This window comes from Alosa pseudoharengus, unplaced genomic scaffold (assembly GCF_046254945.1).
Source record: "Alosa pseudoharengus isolate Yale_2024_CS ecotype anadromous, Long Island Sound unplaced genomic scaffold, YU_APseudo_1.1 YU_APseudo_1.1_scf_14, whole genome shotgun sequence".
Lineage (NCBI taxonomy): Eukaryota > Metazoa > Chordata > Actinopteri > Clupeiformes > Clupeidae > Alosa > Alosa pseudoharengus.
Genome location: NW_027468609.1, coordinates 29,130,230 through 29,153,616, shown reverse-complemented (window position 1 = coordinate 29,153,616; position 23,387 = coordinate 29,130,230). Strand labels below are relative to the sequence as shown.

The following is a 23,387-nucleotide window of genomic DNA, read 5'->3' as shown; positions in this document are numbered from 1 at the left end:
GTGTCCTTATGTGAACTTGCACAGGTAAACTTGCTCATCTTTACTTGCGTACCACTTCACACCAGTGCTTCAGACCAGAGCTGATGCTTCAACAATAGCCGTCACTGAAAAGCTGTGAGTGTCTGTGAACACAGCTGTTCTCACATTACCTGATTGTGATAAAAATAAACCATTGTTGCCTAATTACCAATTATTCATTACACCTGTGTGTAGTATCTACTTGTTTTAGTGTTTTTCACATATAGTATTTTGCAGTATTTCTAAAATACAAAAATACACACCAATAAAGTATTTTGATACAAAATACAGAGCCATGTCCTTCAACTCAATAAAATACAAATGACAAAATACTATTTTGTATTTGAAATACAAATACATATTACATGTTTCAGAAATACTACCCATCCCTGGGAACAGGCAGATTACATCTTTATAGTTGGCCATATGATGACATACTTAGGTTAATACTGTATTTCACCAGTTAGGGCACCAAAATTGCCAGCAGCGGCACTGTAGCCTATCTTGACAAGTTTTGGGTTACAATATACAGGTAGTGGGCTCTCTGTTGATTTTAATGAGTAGGCCTAAGCCTAAAGTTACAACATTTCTATCACAATTGACCAGACTTCGACCTTTTGTCTGCTTTTAACAAAATTCTGGCTATGATTGTTCCTTGTATTGCATCATGAGCCATCACTGCGCCTATTGCATTCTACTGTTGTTAGCCTTAAGCCTAGCTCAGTCATTATGTTATACCCTCCATTAGAAGTGCAATGAGCTGCATTGAGCATAATAAACTGCATTTAGAATTCCAAATCCATATTTCTAGATATTTTGGTAAAAGTAACTTAAAAGTAATACAATAGTAGTGTAATGCCTTACAATTCAGAGACAGTAATATTATAATGTAACAAATTACTTTGAAATGACAGTAATAAGTAATACATAATACATTACGATTTTGAAGTACTGTAACTTGCCCAACACTGATTACAGCATAGGGTTTGGTGCCAAAAAGCAAAGATATTCTACAAGGTAGTGTGCAAAAGTGGACCACATAAACAATACAACATTATAAAAAAAATAGGCTGATTGATCTCTTTAACAAGAAATTGTGCCTAAAATTCTCAAAATTGTCCGCATAAAATACTTCAATATCAATTCATGCCTATTAGTGTGCTTGGCCTAACCTTCTCTGCCAGTTCTTGTCTACACCCATTCAGAGCGCAACGTGCAGAGATCTCTGTTAAATCAAGTTTAATAGACTTTTACATAGCTAGTATCAGCTGAAGTCTGTAAGGCCTTCAGTAGCCTATATGTAGCCTATATTTCTTGAATTTCCCCTGGGGATCAATAAAGTATCTATCTATCTATCTATCTATGTAAGTGTGAAGAAAAGAAAGGGTCAAAGGATCAGATAGACAAACAGACAGGTGAGTGTGTGTGTGTGTGTGTGTAAGAGTGAGAAAGAGAAAGAGAGACACTAGCAGTGACAGTTGGCTGTTTAGTTGGCAGTTATAGAATTTAGAGTATCGAATAACCTGAAGCACATAGTGCTCTGTTCTTCATGGTTGGTGACCTTCTAGCCTTCTACATTTGAGCAAGCACATTTTCATAGTTCATGGTGGCACAGTCTAGTTAGGTTATATTCTGAGGTGTGTCTTTCTGTTAGTCAGGTGATGGCACACATATTCTAAAAGAAACAGATTTTGGGCTATGTATCCAGTGGCAGATATGTGTGGACTGGTGAATGACCCATCACTAGAGACGTATGCCAAATTTCTTGATTTTGTCCATGAGAGAGTATGGAAAATGGTGATCACAGATCAGCCAACGATTACAATGTTACAGTGCAGTTATTTTACAACAGAACAAAGCAGTTTGGCACAAGAACTGCTACAAATCCACCTGAAACAGTGAGCATCTGCAGCATGAAGATAAGATTCACTACTAGAAATCATGTGAAGCAGGCAGGACTCAGTGTCTTCAGAAAAGACGTGGTAGACCATCTTCTGAACCTGCATCAGTGCAGACTACCAATCAAGAGATACAAGTAATATTTTGAAGTCAATGACTTTTAACAGCCAGTGTTCATATTTTTTGTGTGTGTAAGCAGCTGCATTTTGTATAAGCTGTGAGCTCTTTAGACAGGTATTATTACAGCCAGCGTAATAGCATTGCAATAGTCTTGAGGTGACAAAATGATTAATTTCTCGGCATCTGGTAAGGATAAGGACTTCCTTATCTTTGAAATGTTCCTTAAATGGTAAAATGAAGTTTTGGTGATCTGTTTTATGTGATTATTTAGTGCTAGGTCCTGGTCAATTATAACTCCTAGGTTTTTAACACTTGTGGATGAGGTCAGTGGAAGATCCCTATGTAGCCTGTGAGTATGTGTATTTGGTGAAACTGGTGTATCCCCTCCCCCTCCCCCCTGACTCAAGGTTGCCAACCCTGATGCCGAAACACTACTGACTTTGTGATTAGTAGATAGAAGGTGGCGCATCAGGCCAAAACACAACATGACATGACAAAACACAACATCAACATCAGTTGAGGGCTGCAACTTTTTAAATGACAATATCCTGGCCGGACTACTGTTGTCAGTGATATAAGTATTTGAAATTAACAAGATTTCTAGTCTAGTGACATATCAGGGCCATTTTATGATTAATTGAAATAAATATCTTACATACGGTTCCCTTAACTTAGCCAGTGATTTAGGCGAAATGTATGGTGTAATTACAGTGAAATATACAATTAAAAGAAAATAGGGTTGAAACAGGTAAAAGAAATGGAGACATAATTTTTCTCCATGTTCAATGACCTCTAAAGACAGTCCAATCACTCTCCAAAAATTAACATTTCAAACCCACAGAAACCATATAGGCCCCCTGACTAGAAGACGTCACCTAAGCGTTTGCTCATTGGCAAGACATCGCCGGGATGTCGGCAAATCATCGAAAACGACAATGAACCAATGTTTAAAGCATACCACATTTAGCTTTCCAAAAGCGGGAGATTTTTTTTTCGGGGGGGGGGCTCAGTGTTTATACCGGATCTGTGCATATTTAATACGTTTCATAGGCTACACGTGTTTTAACACTGCATTTCGGTCGTTGCTTTTACCTTACCATTACCTTACGCATGCCAGTTATGTATCCGCCAGCTGCCTGCCTGCAGTCTACTTCCAAAACGCCAAAGTTGCTTGCTGTCAGATTTGGTTGGGCACAAGTTCAGTGTATCAACAACACTCAATAACAGTTTATGTGATGTGTTAATCAATTAAATTCCCAACAATTTCACAACAGCTATTTCTGGAGTAGGCCATTCAACTAGCCCGCTTGCTTACGACGAGACTCAGGCTGCGCAGTCGGCACCCGCTTCCTTATTTGGGTTGCCAGGTTTTAGCCTATGACAAAACGGTTGAAATTGAAACTAAGTGATCGTGTATGTGTAGGGTGTATTTCATACACAATCTGGCAACCTGAATGGATCAATTATCTTAAAATGACGGGAGTTTTCCGGGAGAAATAACAAAACGGGAGGGTGCTGGGAGATGACCTTGAAATAGGCTACGGGAGAAACCCGGGAAAAACGGGAGTGTTGACAGGTATGGTTTAAACCAGTGTTTCCCAAAGTCTGGGTCGCGACCCTCGGGTGGGTCGCAGGAGATTTTATTTGGGTCGCCAGCACAATTGATGTTGTGTTATAGGCCTAACGGATACCATTTGTCATTTGATACCAGGAAAGCTAACAGTTTTCTATTAGGATGTAGATTGTTAACTACCACAGTCACGGTTTTGTCATAAAAGCTCATGAAACTGGCGCATGAAACTGGGGGACGAACTCACCGCAGAGGGGGTGCCAGCATGGATATCTACCTCTCAAAATGAAACCGTTCTGTGGGGCGCCTGCCATGTACCTCGCAGTTGCAAACTACAAGGGACATGAATCCGCCTATTTGCACAAACATTAATAGATACCAGCTCCTCAACTTTACCGATTCAAATTTAGTGACCGCGCTGTCAACTAAAGCAGACATCCATAGACCGGACATACTGTAAGGCCATTCAATTTGCACAGTTTCGATTGCAGATGCAATCTTTAAAGTTAATAGCAACCTCCTCACATTCTTATTTCTGATTTAAAATGCACAACAGTGCATTATAGTCTACAATTTAAATGGGCATTTTAAAAACTATTCCTCTCGTTTTCTAACTCGCTAACTCCAAAGTAAAGGCGAATTTTTCCGGCTATTGCGCAAACGCCTCTTGTTCTGATATAACGACTATACAATATAATATAATACACCAATACAATATAACGACTTGAGTTATTTGCTGTTTACATTGGAATTGACGTCCACAGTGTTATGGACCCATTTGTCTGCAACGCAACGTAGCCTACAACATTTTCTTTTAGAAATACAGGAACAGCTTACTATGCTGACGAATGACGACTGCACAACATGCGAACATTTCCCCAAGATGCGCATTAAAACGTATCTTTTCAGTAGTCATTTCCAACTTTTCACGCTGATGGTGCTCAAAATGCAACACAACCGTGTTCAAAGCAGGGATCCTATAGCAATGTATGGTTGGGGGAGGCATAGAAAAGTTGGAGAACCTGTGGCCTAAAACAATATTGGTGGTTGCAGGGTAGATTTGAAGTGAAATGGGTCGTGATGGTCTGTCATTTTTAAAAAGTGGGTCGCCAGAAAAAAAGTTTGGGAAACACTGGTTTAAACGACTCATCAAAACTATGCCCACCCCAGGCTGGTAATAGTTTCCCGGTTTCTTTCATCACCATCACCAGAGCCTTCGTCTGAGTCTGAGGCAGGAGCTGAACTACATGAGGTAGGCTAAGTAAATTGACATCATATCGCTGAGTTTTTGCAAAATCAGGTGAATTTTAGTGTTGACATACGTTTTAGCTCTGCCAGTAGACAGTAGACAATTGTTTTCTGTATGAAACCGGGAACTATTAGGCCCTACGAAAGACCTGATAAATCGACGATTCAGTGGAGGGGGGGCGGGAGACAGAGCATGATTGACAGGTGACAGTACAGTCTAAACACCAAAGTCCAAATATTAATTCTCATTCAAAATGAAAACAACAGGGAAATGTAATTGTAATGACTTCAAATTAATTCAACTTCTTATTCAATTGATTTCAAGTTTAACGTAATTCAAAATTCATACTAATCAAATTAGATTAGTAATGACCGTTGATAGATTTAAATTTGATACTTGGTGATTTGATTTAGCCTACATGACATTTTACTTTGTCATTTAATTTTATTTTTGTTACTTTGACCTTTCATATAGAACGGGTTGTCTTTCTTAACGCCGTCAAGCACCTTTGCGTGAAGTAGAAAATCGATTCCTGAGCAATCGCTGCCAACTAATTCAGCACCTTCACTTGGGACAGCGCCTTTGTAACGTCGAACGTAAGAGGCAGCGTGTTAAGAAGCTTCCTAAGGGACACTTCGGGGAACATAGGCTACTTAGAAACATAAACAACTTTGGAAAGATATATCTTTTGAGTCTTCTTAGCGCGCTACGAGTGAGCGTCACTGAAAAGCTATGTGTCGTTGAACACAGCTGTTCTCACATTAGCTGATTGCGATAAACATAAACCATTGTTGCCTAATTACCAATTATTCATTACACCTGTATCTACTTTTTTTTTTTAGTGTTTTTCACATATAGTATTTTGCAGTAAAAATACACACCAATAAAGTATTTTGATACAAAATACAGAGCCATTTCCTTCAACGCAATAAAATACAAATGACAAAATACTATATTTCGTATTTGAAATACAACTGTACATGAAATATAGCATCAATCAACTTATGTCCCATCTTCCTCCATACCATGCATAACACATACTCCTCTATTCTGTATAGGCAAACCAAGTGAACAGCTGATACATTTTGGCCTGCACTATTAAGGGAAACAAATGAAACACCCTAAACTATATATTTTCTGAAAGCATATACCCTCTAGAGGAGATATAACACCATTTAAGACATTTCTCATCTTCTTTCATGCCATGCACATACATTGCCCTCTATTCTGTAAAGGCGAATGTAGTGTAAAGTGGATACATTTTGGCCTATACTGTCTGGGGAACACAAATTAAACACCATAAACTATATATTTTCTATAAGCATATACCCTCCAGAGGATATATAACACAATTTAAGACATTTCCCATCTTCCTCCATGCCATGCACAATACATTGCCCTCTATTCTGTAAAGGCGAATCTAGTGTAAAATGGATACATTTTGGCCTATACTGTCCGGGGAAAACAAATTAAACACCATACACTATATATTTTCTATAAGCATATACCCTGTAGAGGAGATATAACACCATTTAAGACATTTCGAATCTTCCTCCATGCCATGCACAATACATTGCCCTCTATTCTGTAAAGGTAAATCTAGTGTAAAGTGGATACATTTTGGCCTATACTGTCCAGGGAAAACAAATTAAACACCATAAACTATATATGTTCTATACGCATATACCCTCTAGATGAGATATAATACCAGTTAAGACATGTATTATCTTCCTCCATGCCTTGGACAATTTGTTTGTCAAATGTTTTGGGTCACTATTAGCTATACATAATTACACTATGCCCTGTTTGCCCATGTTAACAAACAATTTCAAAAAACGTATAATACATTTTTTGTTTGTCTTGATGTAAGTAATCAACTCAGTAATTTTCATGGTGATATGTGAAGGTTACTTTTTTTCCCCTATAGGCGCATGAAAAGGGTATATTTAGGTATTTTTCTAAACTTTCCCCTATTGGGATTCTTTGGGGCTTTTTTTCCCTTACTCAGGACATATTGAGGATACAAAATCAGTTAAGTTTTCTTCTGTTGCAATTTGTTCTATTTTGGCTTAAAATTACTGGACTAAAAGCAGGACGTCTGGCCACCCTAGAGGAGGTCTCGGTCTGTTTTGGTCAGACTGGCGGCAAAGATTTTAGAAATATTCACCACGGTTTAATAAAAAACCTGTAAAACCTGTAAATACACTGTGTAACCGGGGCATTAACACCTCCGACACAGAAGGGGGCAGTAATAACTAATGTGACGTGTGCATCGTGTTGCCGAACGTGTTACAGAATCACCAGAAGCTAGCTGAATTCAGTAGGCTATGCGTGGGATTCGTCCATTACTCGTCTTTAGTCGTACAGTGACTTGTAGGAATTTTGTAAAAGCATTCCAGTTGTGTTATCGTACATCTTTTCAGAGGGATATTCATACCACGCGTAAGTCACCTAACGTTAATGTTAACAAATGAGTCATGTCACTCTGAGGCTAGCAGCACTAGCCAGAGATAATAGCTAATGCTAACTAATGTTGTTAATGAAGCTGGAGCATGAGCTGGAGTCGCACGATCTAACAATACAATACAACAATGCAATACAAATTATTGTTAGAACCAATATGCTAAACGTTTCGATTACGAATTAAATGATTTATGCGTATATTAGATCGCCATAGCTATGTCTGTGCTGGTGAACGTTCACGTTAAGTGATTCTAGGCTATGTTAACGTTATTCTTTTCTTATTGTGTGACTAATATTATCATTTAAATTCCTGTAGGACAGTTCGTTAGCTAATGTTGGCTTACTGAGGGCCCTGTGATCAAATTACAGATGCAAAAAGAATGTCTCACTCTCAACACAAGAAGAATGGTATCCCTGATAGGTAAGTTTGTAAGGCTGACTTTATGCTGAAGTGATGAACAAGTCACAGCTTTTAACCTTGACCATCCGTCATTTAACCCCATTGCTCTAATTTATACATCTTTCAGGTGGACCGATTACAAGGCTGTGGGTAAAAGGATACCTGGAACGCGCTTCGTTGCTTTTAAGGTCCCTTTGAAACAGGTAAGAAATTATGCTCTAAAGCTTTCTTGGAATAATGTATCTTAATTCGTTGATCTTAAAGTGACGCCATGCATTCTCACAGTCCCTGTTAAGTCGCTTGACCGCCTCCGAGGCATTTGGTCCAAATGATCTTGTACATGTGTTGGAGGAGGAGAAGCAACAGCTGGGACTCATCATTGATCTCACTTTCACAACACGCTACTACAAGCCACAGGTAAGAGTAACATTTGTCCTGAAAGCTTGCAGTAACCAACTACTAGTAATCACTAACCCATCCACAGGGAAATGTAGAAGTTGCCACATGTGCAATCCCCAGGGCATGTGAGGGCTGGGGCACCCTTCTAGTTGTGTCAAGCTGATCTGAACTCTGCTTGCACTTTGACATTGACAGTAAATAAATGTATAACTTTACTGAATTGATGAAAATGAATTGTTGTCGATGCTCTCATGCTGCTTTACTACTGTGGTATGTAACTCTACACGTGTGATTTGTAGGATTTGCCTGATTCTGTGTACTACGTGAAGATCTTCACTGCTGGACATGAGGTTCCAAGTGATCCGACCATCCTCAGTTTCAAGAGGGCAGTTAGAAGATTTTTACATGACAACGAAGATAACGGCAAGTCATCTAACACAACTTTAGCAGCAGTAGGCCTGTTAAAGTCTAAATTCCCTTTGATTTCTGTGATCTGCCTGTCAACTGTTTTTCTGTTCTTTTCAACCATAGATAAGCTGATTGGTGTCCATTGTACCCATGGGCTGAATCGTACAGGTTACCTTGTGTGCAGGTTGGTGTCTGCTTGATTAGGTGTTTGCAGATGGTTGACTGACTTATGTACTGTATCAAACTCAGGAATACATATATCTCTCCACTTGTAGGTACCTAATTGATGTAGATGGAATTGAACCAAAGAAAGCCATAGAATGTAAGTGTTTTAGTTCCACACTGAAGAATATGTCTGTGCTTTCCTGCATGTGTGTTTGGGGAGGGCATCGTCTTTATAACTCCAGCTCATGTGGCAGTGAGTATTCACCTAGTCCTCAGTTATTACATGGAGGTTGTCTTGGTGACTGTGTTTGGCCTCAGTCTCATCCACAAACCATTATAAGACAGAAAAAGAACGAGATAGAAGTGGACTCGTGGCATGTACAGAAAGCTCATCATGCCACCAGTAGGTGGCACTGTTAACCACTTGTTTTCAGATGTGTCTTTTTGCTAATAGGAAGTTCTTGATGTAAATGATGGGTATGAATGGTAACTGAAACTATAGAATGCTGATTGATTTCCTCTTCTTACAGTATTTAACACATCAAGAGGACACAACATAGAGAGACAAAACTACATTGATGACCTGCAGCAAGGGCCTAAGAGGAGGTTTGTCGTCAGTTGGCTCTATTTTACAACCTTTATATTAGCCCAAGACTCTCAGTAACAGGAGCCTTCTAATGTCTTGTGATGGTAGTAATGAAGGTATGCAGGAACCAGATCAAGAGCCTGTCCAAGGTTATGCCAACCAGAGACATCCCAATGCCCCCTTCGTCCAGACCCAGGTCTCTAAACACCACCCACCCTTCAGGAACCAGAGACCACGGCATAGGGACTGTGATGTGCCATATGAAGATAGTTTTAGGTAAGTTGTTTATACTAGATATATTATTTTGTTCCTCTAGTACAGGGGTGGGCAACTAATTTCCCCAAGGGGCCACATGACAAACTGGGACTGTTGAGGAGGGCCGGACCCAAAATACCGAACTCAAGTCTGAACTCAATTCTGTTCAATTCTATTCTGTTCTTGTATAACATTAAGTAAATCATATGGTTTTGTTTACTAGTCATAAGAACAGATGAAAATGTGAGAGACAAAGGAAAAACAGCAATATTTAATCTATTTTTTTTCAGTTTTCAAAGACATAACAAAACTTGATATAAAAAATGTGAAGGAGTCAGTACAACCGATAGGCCTGTGCCACCATTTCATCAACACTCAGCAATATTTCATCATTAAATCATTACCATCATTAAATTAACTCTATGCAGACTTAGACTACGAAAATGTGGAGCAGACAATAGTAGGCTGTCATTAGTTAATCAACATGCACAAAGAAAACTATTTTAAAAATGTAGGCTATGTTTTTGCTTTAACTTTATGCACATAACTGTGATTGGTCAACTCGCTCTGTGTGTTGAGCCGGCTGTTTCAAGCAACCTGTGGGTAGTAGCATCATACTAGTTCGCTAACATAAGCTTTGCAAATAAACTCAGACATATTTTGGTTACAATTACGGGGTTATCCGATTGTAAACTGTCTATCTGCCAGTAACGTTTTGAAATGAACACTTCGTATCGCCAACGAGCAGCAGTAGGAGTTCGTTCTAACAACCTTTGCGGTGGTGAGCGACGCAGACATAAGAGACACAAAACACAGTGAGGGTGTTTACGTCGTATGCATCCACGCACAAATGTATGGGCGTACAAATAGCAGTCGCTTTCAAAATAAAAACAACGATATTGATTTGCGTGCATTATCTCTATGCTAGGCTCTTGACTATTGTTCTTTCACAGACCTTACGCGGGCCGGTCAGGGAAAGCCCACGGGCCGGATGTGGCCCGCGGGCCGTATGTTGCCCATGTATGCTCTAGTAGTATTTGTTACAGCTAATGGCACACATTTGAACATTAACCAAGTAGGTGTCAATTGTTTAGCCAATGTACTACGGTGTTTTGTACTCTAAGCAGTATGGAAGGTGGACATTTTTTGTCTCAAAAAATGCTTTGTCCCACAAAGTGGCTTTCATTGAGATCTGACCTGTTTCTCCTAAACTCTACATAGAAGAAATAAGGAGTAATAGTAAAAGGCTAGAAATTATATAGTTGATATACAATAAATATACAGTAAATGCAATGCATATAAACCAGTAAAGGATAAAGAGGAAAACATGATCAGTCAACTGGATAAACAACTGAACAGATGGAAAGAGCATTTTGTAAAGAAATTCTTGATCTACCAAACATAACTGAAGGAAAAGACCTTAAAATAGACACAATCACAAATTATAGCAGCCACGGACTCTTGTAGAGAATGCCTACAACGTTCAACACGATGGCAAAGCTTTAACATTTTCTCATTTATTACATTATAAGTGTTGCAAAAAAAAAATGCATTTCTGTTTGTCTCAATTCAATACAATAAAATAGGATTAGGCAACATAATCCCGTCACTCCTTTGATGTGTTATTCCAGCAATAGTCCAATCAGTCTCCCATCCACTTACCGACTGCAGTAGACACTGCTTAGCTTCTGAAACAGGATGAAGTAAATCCACCTGAACAGGCTGTGGCCAAGAATGAAAAGTGAACAACCAGGCGCTGAATTAAACCATAGCCTATTGCCCGACATGGCTTTGACGATTCATGAATCTAGCTTTCAATAAAGGAAAATATTATGTCAGCCATTATTGTTACATATAAATGATTAGCCTGTATTGCTTTCTATATAAGCATCCTATATAAAACAGGGCTATATAGAGACACTTATTTAGCCTGACATTCCATCGTGAGCCCTGGCAAAATTGTCAACATTTCACACGGGCTGTACAATTTCACTAAGTGCCAAGTAATTTACCATTCACCTCAGAACCATTTGATGTACAATCTGGAGTTGGTGAGGGGTGTATGCCTTCGGCAGTCATCTTGACCCTGGTTATCGACTTGAACATGAAGACAGAGATGAATCCACCAAGAAACATACAATGGACTCTGGTATCAAACTAGAAGATCTCAATTCAGCTGATGTGAGCTCCTTATCCCATCAATTTAACCATATTTAACAGAAGACATTACACAGGGCAGCAAAGTCAACAGCGCTTGAGATTTGCATCGAAAAAAAGTAGCTTACGCTACGATTTAAAAACTCAACTAGAATTTCCATTCACAGGTAGAGGCTAAAAGAGCTGCAGGCGACTAAGAGAAATGAAGAATGTGAAGGCCCTATGCCTCTCCAGGGTCAAGATGATTAAGTAGGTAGGAATAGTTTGAGAAGAAAAAGAAAAATATCCCTCCTTGTCTCAGTTTGCCCATGTCCAATTTAAAGGGACACCAGGCAAGCCTGATGCTTTTTCTCTACGAAACTGCCCCTTGCGCGGTCTGAAGCTCTTTTCCTTTTCTTTGCATCTTCCGTCAAGGATTTTCGCTGCTTCTTCGCCGGCTCTGCCATTATACACACGTTTGCAACAATCGCTAACGTTTCATTAGCCTGTCTCTAAATAAAACAGGTCTGCTTCGGTCGGCGGGTACAATACACTGAACTTGCAAGCGGGATATTCTTCCTACAGGCAGTAGGGGCAGGCGAGAGAGTCTTCATTCGCCCTGTAATGAGTCATTGAACCATATACCGACTTGCGAAGATGAGTAATTAACACGAAAACGTTGCCTGGTGTCCCTTTAATGTCCACTTAAGTTAAAGCAATGCTGGGTAACGTTCAAACAAAACAGAGAGCTAGCTTGCTACTCCCTCCCCCTCCCTCCTGTGCAATTGAAACTCTCGACGTACATCCCGTCGGTGATTTGCTGGAACAGTTTATGTTTTTATGGGCCAGGTTTGCCCAGGTTGTTTTTGTTGCTGTTTCTGGAGCCTGGCGTTCCACAGAGATCACATTTTGTTACAGTGTATTCAGTACACTGGCAGCTAGCGGATGGTGAGGTGATGTTTGCTGTACCTGACAAAAAAATGTTTTAGCCTAAAAAACGTGTGACATCGCTCAGAGCGCCTTTTAAGATCTCAAAATACCTTTTCTTTCACTTTCAGTCTATTCTTATTGCTCCTTCTTTCTCAAAGGGGGGTTTAGGAGAAAAAAATCTAGTTTTTAATTTTGCTTTAAGGTAGCTTTCTACCTCGTATTTTGTACCCACTCTAATTTTACCTGGACTTACTTGGGCTTATTTGTATAATTTGTCTTCTGTACCTTCTGCCCTTGCCCAGACCTCCTCATGACTGGGGGATGAACCATGGGTTTAATGGCGGTCCAGGCCTCCTGCCCCCTCCTCCTGGGTTCTACCCTGGGCCTGGCCTCTTCCCTGACCCTCCTCCATTCATGAGGCTGCCCCAAAGGCATCATCCCTCGGACAGAGACAGGAGGGGACCCCCTCACTCCTGCGCTCCTCCCTACCCGATACTACCGCGCTACAGGTTTAGTGGACCACAGGAGAGTTCCCCAGGCTCCCAGCAGCACCAGCCACAGGGGCACCAGCGGAAGTCACGGGACCGGGACCGGGACCGGGACCGGCCCCGACCACACAAGCACGGACAACGGGACCGTTGGACTTGACCGCGGCAAGAAGAAACAAAGCTGTGCTGTTTCTATGTGTACCAAAGCTGCCGATTGAACACTACGACAAATACGTGGTAGTCAAATTCTGTGAGAATGTTTACAAAAAAATTACATATAACTTATGCATTCTCTGAACGCTATGGCTGGCTTAATTATGGAGATTGTGTTGTCTTACTGGAATAGGAATATAGGAAAACAACTGGCTATTGCTGCTATGGGCTGTCATTTACTTGGTTGAACAACCAAGGAGAATCCTGTTTCTCTATGGATTTTACATAATATTTATTAGCATCATTTAACTCCAGGCTGTTTTAAGGCATGACTGGATTCGACCATTTGGCCTTGGTTTCTGTTTTAATCAAACTTTTTAATCTGGTTTAGGCTATGGGCTACGTTGCAGACTTAAGTGATTTCGCCTTCCTAGACCATGGGCAAGCAAGCAGCTTGTAGCTATATGGATAGACTTTATCCTAAATACATTTTCCTGAGAGTTTTAGCCTTTCCAGGAGCAATGTAAGTGATCTTCGTCTCAAGTGCCTTTTAATTTTTATTTTTTATTTTATGTAATTTTAAAATTTCCTGTTGGTCCAAGGAAAGTAATCTTCGGTCAATGTTGGTAATTCAGTTTCCATTCAATGCTCTACAGAAGGTCACAATGATTTGTACTATTTACAGTAGGTCTAAACATCATGAATTAAAAAAAAAAAATGCTGGCATGCCTGGATAACATTTTCTTAAAATAGCAAGTGTTCACTAATTTTGTACAGAATCAGTCCTTTTTAGGTCACTTTGATAACTTAATTTCTGAATCAGAAATTATCCCAGCTAAAGTATGATAAAAGGTTTAATGAAGCTTTTAACTTAGTCCTTACACACCAGATTGCGTTCTACCTCCTAACATTTGTATATGTCATGCTTCAATTATACTATATAAGTTCAAGTAAAAATGTATTTATATAGCACGTTATCATACACAATGGTCATTCAAAGTGCCTTACATTTATGCATATGACACCAGATCAATCAATGATGACAATAAGAAATATATGGAATAGACAAAATAATATCAATCAAAAACATACCAAAAATATATGTAAATAAAATATGAAAAACAGAATAATAATTTTATAACTCCCCTACCAAAAGTCAACAAATTAATTGAATGCCATTTTTATTTTATTTCTTTAAACAAGCTAAGGTTGAGGCAGATCTGATCTCCATTAGGAGCTGGTTCCAGCAGTGGGTGGCATAGTGGCTAAATGCCATTTAACCCTGTTTAGTTTTGACACTGGACACTACCAGCAGACCAGCTCCAGTATGAAACCTCAAGATCAGGTTTATATTATGCAAACATGTCTATAATATATTTGGGCCCCAGGCTGTTGGGTGTCTTATAGACAATGAGTAGGACTTTTTCTAAATTCTAATTCTAAATGTAACTGTCCTGAGGACTGGAGTGATGTGATCTCTTTTCTTTGTTTTGGTAAAAATTCTGTCTGCGGCATTTTGAAGTAGCTGTAGCTCGTTCTTCGGATGAGACGTTACACTGAGGGCCTGATTCTCTGGTCACTAGATCCCATGGAACTTATGGCAAAGAGTAGTGGGTTCCCCAGTGTCCTGGCTCATCCAGTCTGGCACCCTAATCAACCCCTGGTGCACTTGCCTCTTTCATTCATTCAGTCACTCTCCACCTCAAGCTGGTGTGTGGTGAGTGTTTTGGCACGTAATTGTCACCGGTAGGAGGCGCTAGAGCCACACCCGTTATTTCTTTTAATCACCGCTGGGGAGCGTGCTGTACCCTTCAATAAAGCCAGAGGCTAGAGATCAGTATAAAAATATATTGATTTGTTTTTAGGCTAAAAGTGTACTAGTCAGAGTCCAAGTCCACATAGCAGTCCAGGTAGCAGTCCCAAGATTGGCAGCACACAAGTCTAGAGCTCCTGACCCCACCTCAGTCCTCATTGGAGTTAATTGGACGATGGCTGGAGAATGGAAGGGTGCCCCGTGTGGAATCCTGGTCCACCATCTCCATCTCAGTCCTCTGTGGTAGGCTAGAAAACAGGCAGGGGCAAGTGTTTGAGTGTCGATTATGCTATGCACAGCAAATTCTCCCCGCTGTGGGCGACACGTCTTGTCCCCGTCAAGGCCTTCTCTTGCACTGAAGCCTATGGTTTAAAAACCCAAGCCCAAAACCTGTGCACCAATCACCACCACCACATTTTCCCGCTACACACCTGTAAGCCATAGACCTCTGAAGTTCGCCTACAAAAAAGAACCAAAACGGCCATCTTTGCCCATATAAGGAGTTCCGGTTGTTAATTGAAGCTAACTCCCTATGGCAAGTTGCATTGCAAGTTAGCTCTAGGGTAGCAAAAGTCTGCCGCCTTCACATACCGGAGATCACAGCATCCACTCGAAGGAAGAGGACAAAAGTGTGTTCAGGAAAACGTCTGCATTTCAGACTTTTTCATCCCCATGAGAGTTTACAGGTGCGATAATTCAAAATCCCCATGTTATTTTCCCATAGGAAAAATAGCCAGATACCGGATGTCAAAGATGGCAGCTTTTTTGTAGGCGAACTTCAGAGGTCTATTGTAAACAATCTCCCGGCTAGGGAGCGGCCATCTTGGTGTTCCCCAAAAAGTGTCCCCCACGGAAGCTCAGTGTCAACCAATACTTAATTCCCCCGCACTGTTCTCTCCCCGTTTAGTCACCCCGTGACATAATGGCTACCGTGCATCACTCAGGCAGGGGCTACACATTGGTGGTGTTTAGTCAGGTTCCCCCTTCACTGTGAAGTGCTTTGGTTGCCTTGATAAAGGGCTTTATAGATGCAAGTTGTTGTCTAATGGACTTTATGGGGAGGCCAGCGAGGAGAGCATGGTTATAGTCAACCTTCTAACATATGAAGGCTTGAATGAGTTTCTCTAAATCCTGCATAGACACAAAATCTGATCTTAGCTATGTTTTTGGGGTGCCAAAATGCTGATTTAGTTAAGGTTTTAATGTGATCACTGAAACGAAGATCCCCATTCATTATTACACCAAGGTGTTTCACACAGGTACTGAATTTGGTTTGAATGGTACGCAAGTGATCATTTGCTCACAAATATCAGTTCTCCTCAATTAAATTGAGGGTTTGAATGGATCCATCATTGGAGTGTGTGTGTGAATGGGTGAATGAGAGGCATTAACTTTTATGCTCCATAAACACAGTTCTATTTACCTGTATAAATTTAAATTGCATGCAAGATTTTACTGTTGGAAGCAATGACTTCAAATATTAGTTTTATGGCCCCCTTGCACAAATACTTTCACTTCTATATTTGGCTGAATGTCTTTACAAACAGTTCAAGACATTTCCCTCGTAATGATGAGACTTATGACTTATGCATGAAATGTAGTCAAGATACTTCCGTGGTACTGTCACTGTTGGTACACTAGAATTCACCTCTGAGTGGATAACCCATACTCGAGAAGAAGCACGCCGTGTTCTGTTCCCATTCCGGCCTCAGGCACGTAAGCTAGGTGTGGCTGACTTGTCACACAGATTGAGTCATGAGACAATGTCTGAGTTAACAATAATCATTGCTTGTGTTTCATTTTCAGTTGTGTTTTCTTACAACCTGTGACGTTTCATACAACCAGCAGGTTTCTTACAACCTGTGACCCATGAGATAACCCTGGTTTATTGCACTGAAAGAAAAACAAGATAAAACACTGACAATTCAATGTTTTATTTAATGTACATCAGCAAACAACAAACATCGGTAAACACATCTTTTGGCATTTATGTTTATACATAAGTATAACATGTATTTACATTGAAAAGAAACATCTGTATGTACACATTTTATAATTCATAGTAGCCAAATCAATCAAACAATGTCTAGCAACCTGTTGTGAAACAGGGAGTTGTATGTGTGTGCATGCAAGGATGTGGCACTAAACCTTCTGCTATGCTATTTAAATGTGACAGGTCTAAAGACATTACAATGAGAAGACCCAGGGGAGGAAATGCAAGATGACCGGTATTTAAAGCTTTGGATCAGGTACTCTTCTCAGCTTGTTCTTTTAGCTGATAGAGCGCTTGCGTACCTTGTGATAGTCCTCCACCAGTGCTGTGGTTGCAAGTTTTTCACTCAGCTCCTCAGTGCTCCTCTGTGAGTCTCTGAAGGGGTACACCTCTTCGGTGAGGCGCGTTGCAAAGCATGGCATCTCTTTCTTCCCTGCCAGCACCTTTCCCCTTGCCTGGAAGTGGTAGGCAACCTGGTAATTTAGTCGTGTCATGAGACGAGTTATCTCCAGGTCACAACCTCCATCCTCTTCCAGAAGGTTGCAGAGAGTCTGGATGAAGACTGAGCCCAATGGGTTGGTGAAGGCACTGTATCCTGCAGACCAAACAAAAATGAACACAATGTAAGTTCTGGTAGACTGTTCAAATATGCTGTGGTGGTTGTACTTTCCCCTGGCAGAACATATCCCTAAAACAGTGGCAGATCAAAAGTTACCTGGAGCTGTTGCATACATGACAGCTGTGTTGATAGGAATGGAGAGATAGTCTGAGAGATTATCATCTTCATCTGAAACGGAGACTGAGTCCGTCTCTATTTCGACTCCACTGTCTAACTCATGACCTCGACATGCCTACAGAGACAGGATCAATCAGATTCAAACATAGAACATATTCAGACTGAGAGGAGACCGCTACTTTTCAGGGTACATTCATTTAATTGCTATGTTTTTAAATTAGTGAGGATAGGAGCAGGCTTCACTCAGTGTGTATACTTTTAAACTTTAAGAGTGCTGGCCTGGATAGTTGAATTTGCAAATAAAAGTATATATGCATAGTACGGCCTTTCTCCTACTTTATGTTTTTAGGTTATCATATTGTGACACTGTCACATGTTTATTGGAGCATGCAGCTCATTGGCACAGGTAATGCTCTTGAACTGTTTGATTATTGAAGTGACATCTTACCTGCACAAGAAAGAGCTTTGTCTTATCAACCATGGTGGGGTTATCAAAAAACCCAAAGATCCGAGAGAGTGTCACGCGATTGCCATCTGCACCAAAGACCACTCCTTCCTCTCCATGCGTCGAAATAATGCCAATGAAGCAGTTGTCAACAGTCTTTTTGCTCTCTGTAGAGAAAAGTAAATCACCAAAAGTTATATTGAGCATATGCTTTTATTTTATAGTTGTGCTTAGCATGATGTAGGAATTTTTTTCAACATTTGAGTACCCATTCCTCTTAATAAACTAACAAAAATACGCTATAGCGCAATACCAGGTGTGGAGTGGTGTGAAATGTCAGTATTCATTTTAGGTACTGTAAGTCAATGTAGCATCCACGTTTGAAGCTGTTATTTTAAGGTAAAATTACTTCATTGTGTATTGCATATTGTGACAGTGACATGTTTATTGGAACATTCTGTCATTTGGCACAGGTAAGGCTCTTGAACTGTTTGATTAGTGAAGTCTATTGTTGTTGTTGTACATTTGCATCTAACAATATATTTGTTGTTAGATGTTTAACACCAGGATTTATTGAATTACATTTCTGTAATGTGATTACATTTGTTATCAGACAAGCTTATTGAGGTTGAAGAAGTTGGTTCTCTCAGAGTTATTTATTGTGGTGCAAGGATAAATTACAATGTGACTTTCAGTAAGTGAAACAGTTTTGGTGTGTTTTTGAGTAGGCTAAGTGTTCATCATCAGTGTTCAATATGGATTTAATTTCAATCATAGCCGTAATAATATTTAGATGTTTTTTTTTATGTCAGGGAGAGAACTCAGTTGGGGAGGCACATTGGCCTGTTTGGACGGGCCTGGCCCCCTGAGGCCCGCCCATGACGGTGACGCTGGCTTCAACCTAACTCATTCTGTTTGTTTATGAACAGGAACCTGATCCTTTTTCTCAGTTTTTGATATATTGGGCAACACTTTAGCACTAAATGGGTACCCACTGTGTTTTGAAAATTGACAACAGGGAATATACCATTTTTTTGCATTATTTTGCCCTAAAATTGTATACTTTTAAAGCAACGCAATGCAGGTATTTTACCTGGAAATAACGGCTTCAAACTCATTTTGATGCTACACTGACTTACAATAAGGAGAATGGAGTCTCTGACATTACTGATATGGGCCCAATGCCTGGTATAGCAGCACTATGTAGTGTTGTTGTCACGGGTAGGAGTATAACATTTTTCATCTGTTTTGCACTGGGCACTAAATGGCTATCCAGTGCATATAGAAAATTGATGAAAAGGGAAATTCCTACGTTGTTACTGTTGTAATACCACAATGAGTAAAGTGCAGCAAATGTTAATCAGAATAGCAATATGTTCTTTAAGATGATTATATATATACAGTATATGTTGACCTTGCATGAAATAGTTAGGCCTACATCATTTCATGAATACACAGAACATCAAGCTAACATCCAATTCTTCCTATCTGTTGAAAGTCACTCACTGACTACAGTTAATCAAATTTAAATTTGACTTAAACATAGCCCAAATTCTGTAGAACATACCTGCTTTAAATAAAGTGTAGATCTCCTCTGCTGTTAGGTCATTGTGAATCTCCACTTTAAAGCCAAGTCGGCTGAGCACTCTGTGGAGCCGCTGGGCATCGCGGCCAACTCCTGGCCGCCTGGTCAAGTCTACTCCAGGGTCAAAGTCTTTAACAGACACAACCACAGCTCTGTTGCAAATCCCATCGCTTTCCCTTACTTTGTTCCAAAACGTCATGTTGAGCTCAAAACACTGGTTGAAGTGTGGATTTTACTATGGAAACTAACACCTGAGAGTGGAACAAGTTTACCAGCCTCACAGGTAATGAACAAGAACTGACATGCAAAAAGCACACACAAGACATTTAAGTTTGCTTCTCTCTTTGCCTTTAGGTGTACATAGCAGGTGTGGATCTGAAACTCACAGTCCTCAGCAGGTTATCAGTTACAGTCACTCCCTTTAAGGTCTTCTTCCTGTCTGGGCATTTTACAGTAATCACCTGCCTGTTAGGTAATGCTGTCAAACATCATAAAGAATGAAGGACAAACTGAACCACACAGAACTTTAAGTGGAGATACCCTGACATTCCCTGCATTATTATTATTTTTTAATACATTAAGTTGAGTTTGCAACTTAAGTCATGTATTTTTTTAGACTATGATATTTAGAGATTTAGATACCTTTAGTTATATTTTTTGCTGAATGACCAACATTTTGGACATTTATATTACATCATGTACAGATATATAACCTACTTTCAATGAATTTCCAAGAAACAGAACTTTCAAAATGCTCTCCACTTCAAAATCCTCTCCAGTTCAAAATAGCTCATAGGTTTTCTTTCAAGGACGAGGGCTTCCATGATTTCCAAGTTCTTGTAAACTTCTAATGCTTTACCATCAGAGGTGTGCATGCACAATTTACATAGCCTTTCTCAGTGTCATGGTAGAGTTAGCCAATTAGTCAAGCCTTGGTGGTGCTGTAAAGATAACTTTGCATTCCCATACTGCCATCACCATTACTCATATATTATGCAATCCTGGGCTGTTCTTGGAAAACCACAGAAAGTAACGTATGTTACAATAGATTTAGGAGTGACTAGAAAAATAATACATTTCATCTGACTTCATCATTGAAATTATACTCGATGAACATAAATTCCAATTTTACATTCAAGATGGAAGGTGTATTAATAATCATTAAACATTTAAACAATTTGAATGTACTGTATATATTTAAGGGAACACTAATTAAACAGCCTAAACAATATATTTTCTAAATATACCCTCTAGATGTGATAAATGTCCCACCTTCATAATTTGTTACACTATGATCTTTTTCGTAGTCCTGTATTGGACATGAGTGAAATAATTGTATGGTTTATATATTTTGGCCCTGTTCCATTAAAGGAAAAATAATTAAACAGCCTAAACCATATCTTTTCTAAAAGCATACCCTTTAGTTGTGATATTGTAACATAGGGCCGTATTCACCATAGACATTGAGGGGGACGTGTCCCCCCCAATATTCAAATATGACCCAAATGTCCCCCCCAATATTCAGACATAGAAAAATAAAGAAAGAATAAAGCGCTATACTAGGCCTACAGTAAACCAACACGTACTGTATCTGAAATGTAATCAAACGTAAATAACGCACAAATTAGTGACCTATGGTTCCAGAGTAGCCTACACCCCTGAGTGGTTTGTCCTGGTGATTTTCCGTTTTTCGTTAATGGAGTGCGCTATCAAAAGCTTCCATTTACTGCACCCTACTGCGGTGAGGTAGGGCTGTTAACAATATCGCAAAAGCTACTGGTACAATTTTCACAAAACTTCTTGAAAAGGTGTAGCACATGCTAAGGAAATCCCATACAGTACATGTTTGGAGCCGATCAGACTGAAAGGGAACATTTTCCATATTGTAGCCCATTCTCGCAATGATAGCGAAAGTGAAAAGTTTTATTTTAAATGATGAATTTGTGCAAGCCTGTGTCATTTCTTTCAACATAAATAATGCATTCATATGCTAGTAGTAATGCCAGAAATTACCATTTATAGGCCTCTTAGAAATGATTGTTGCATCTGGCATATTATTTAGATGCGCACTCAATCGCGCATCCATGCAGGCAAAACGATCAAATGTGGCGACGTTTACAATAGGCCTACGTGATAGCCTACAGTTAATGTGAATCGCGGACAATAACCAAAGAAAGGAATTTGCACCTCCATTCACCAATTAAAGGCTGTAGTAGGCCTAGTGTTTCTACATGTTGGCACAAAACGTCATTTCTGTCAGAAGCCAGTCTATAATGCATACAGGGGTAACATGAGGTGGGTCAGACAGAAGAGGGGCCTGTCTTAGTAGCCTATTCCTGAATCCTGTCCCTTTCAAACTATGTTAAAATTGTGTGATTAGCCGCCAGCATAATAACATCTAAATTAAGACAAAATCTTATTAGGCTCCAAACCTATGAGTCTAAGCCTTAGTTTAAAAAAATCTTCAGGTGTAAGTAATAAGTCAAAGAACCACATTCTGTGTAATATGAGGTTATCACAAGATACTCTAGTTTGTAATTTCTTTTAAAGTATACATTTTGAACACAAATGGAGTCACGGGTCCAGGGATGAACCAGTGAAGTTGCTTCTTCTCCACCCTTCTCTTTTCACAAAACTCACCAGAAGGGGGGGGGGGGGGGGCAACTGTGTCCAGGGGTTCATAATCCATCCATGCCATGCCTATGTCCGTCAAAAGTTTGGAATAACCTAATTAACTGACCTAATGACTTGTTTGTGATTTTTAATAATATTTTTGCATGGTAGGAAATGTATTGAAATTCTGTTTGGGGGTCCCTCAGACCCCACCACAGATTTGGTCCCCCCCAATGTTGACATCATGACTACGGCCTTGTTGTAACATGAATTAAGACATGTCATACCATCGTTAGTGCATCATGACAGGTGTATCATAGTCTTGTACTGGATATAGGTGAACTAGGTGATACATATTGACTGACACATTTTGGCCAATACATTAAGGGGAAATAAATTAAACAGCCTACACTGTAAAAGCATATACCCTCTAGATGCGATGCAAAAAAAGTATCAAGGTGGGACATATCTAAACTCATGTTACATCATGACCTGCACATAATCATGTATTTTAGAAAGGTGAACAAAGTGTACGGCTGATACATTTTGGATTGTACCATCAAGGGAAAACAAATTATACAGCACAAACTTTATATTTTCTAAAGGCCTATAGCCTCAGATGTGATGTAACATGCCTTGGTGCACCCTGACCTGTACATAGTCCTGTAATAGATAGGTGAACCGTATAATATGGAATCAAAACAACGCCATAAAGATTGTGCCTGTGAAAAGATATTCACATGTGTAATAGAGTTTTGTCTTCGAGGATATGATTTGCACAAGTGTAGAACCGTTTTGTAGCTGTGGAATTAATTTCTCTGTGTGCAAACAAAATGCGTACCTGCAGAAATATGTTGTGCACTTGTGAAAAATATTTGTCCACAGGGATTTAGTTTGAATGTGTGTGAACAGAGACAAATGGTGCAGATAAGAGAGAGACGACAGTGACGTCACAGTACACCC

The 23,387-nt window shown here is 39.7% G+C and overlaps 2 protein-coding genes across 4 annotated transcripts; one reads left to right on the top strand and one right to left on the bottom strand.

Annotated features, from left to right (window-relative positions):
• The first annotated feature begins 7,138 nt into the window (after nt 1-7,138).
• dusp11 (dual specificity phosphatase 11 (RNA/RNP complex 1-interacting)) lies at nt 7,139-13,384 on the top strand. 3 transcript variants are annotated; one of them, XM_076284572.1, is made up of 10 exons: nt 7,139-7,298; nt 7,689-7,740; nt 7,847-7,922; nt 8,005-8,136; nt 8,418-8,541; nt 8,650-8,710; nt 8,802-8,848; nt 9,222-9,297; nt 9,386-9,553; nt 12,901-13,384. In XM_076284572.1, the coding sequence occupies exons 1-10, from the start codon at nt 7,184-7,186 to the stop codon at nt 13,244-13,246; spliced, it is 1,197 nt and encodes a 398-aa protein (XP_076140687.1). In that variant the 5' UTR covers nt 7,139-7,183; the 3' UTR covers nt 13,247-13,384. The 3 variants fall into 3 exon arrangements, with proteins under 3 accessions (XP_076140687.1, XP_076140689.1, XP_076140688.1); XM_076284574.1 differs by having other exon boundaries at nt 7,641-7,740; XM_076284573.1 differs by having other exon boundaries at nt 7,636-7,740.
• Nucleotides 13,385-17,003: 3,619 nt separating this feature from the next.
• Nucleotides 17,004-20,159, bottom strand: LOC143122524 (caspase-7-like). The gene is made up of 4 exons (XM_076283313.1): nt 19,794-20,159; nt 18,230-18,393; nt 17,761-17,896; nt 17,004-17,640 (listed from the first exon to the last, which is right to left on the bottom strand). Exons 1-4 carry the CDS (start codon nt 20,008-20,010, stop codon nt 17,324-17,326), a joined length of 834 nt encoding a protein of 277 aa, XP_076139428.1. The 5' UTR covers nt 20,011-20,159; the 3' UTR covers nt 17,004-17,323.
• Between the last annotated feature and the right edge of the window lie 3,228 nt (nt 20,160-23,387).

What these genes read in the sequence shown, in the direction of transcription:
- dusp11 (XM_076284572.1), top strand. Translation starts at nt 7,184, where the DNA reads ATGCGTGGGATTCGTCCATTACTCGTCTTTAGTCGTACAGTGACTTGT. An exon ending in GAGGGATATTCATACCACGC is followed by an intron (nt 7,299 to 7,688) that starts GTAAGTCACCTA and finishes ATCAAATTACAG; the next exon opens with ATGCAAAAAGAATGTCTCAC. An exon ending in CCATATGAAGATAGTTTTAG is followed by an intron (nt 9,554 to 12,900) that starts GTAAGTTGTTTA and finishes GCCCTTGCCCAG; the next exon opens with ACCTCCTCATGACTGGGGGA.
- LOC143122524 (XM_076283313.1), bottom strand. Translation starts at nt 20,010, where the DNA reads ATGACGTTTTGGAACAAAGTAAGGGAAAGCGATGGGATTTGCAACAGA. An exon ending in CTACACTTTATTTAAAGCAG is followed by an intron (nt 18,394 to 19,793) that starts GTATGTTCTACA and finishes TTTTCTCTACAG; the next exon opens with AGAGCAAAAAGACTGTTGAC. An exon ending in CATGTATGCAACAGCTCCAG is followed by an intron (nt 17,641 to 17,760) that starts GTAACTTTTGAT and finishes TTTGGTCTGCAG; the next exon opens with GATACAGTGCCTTCACCAAC.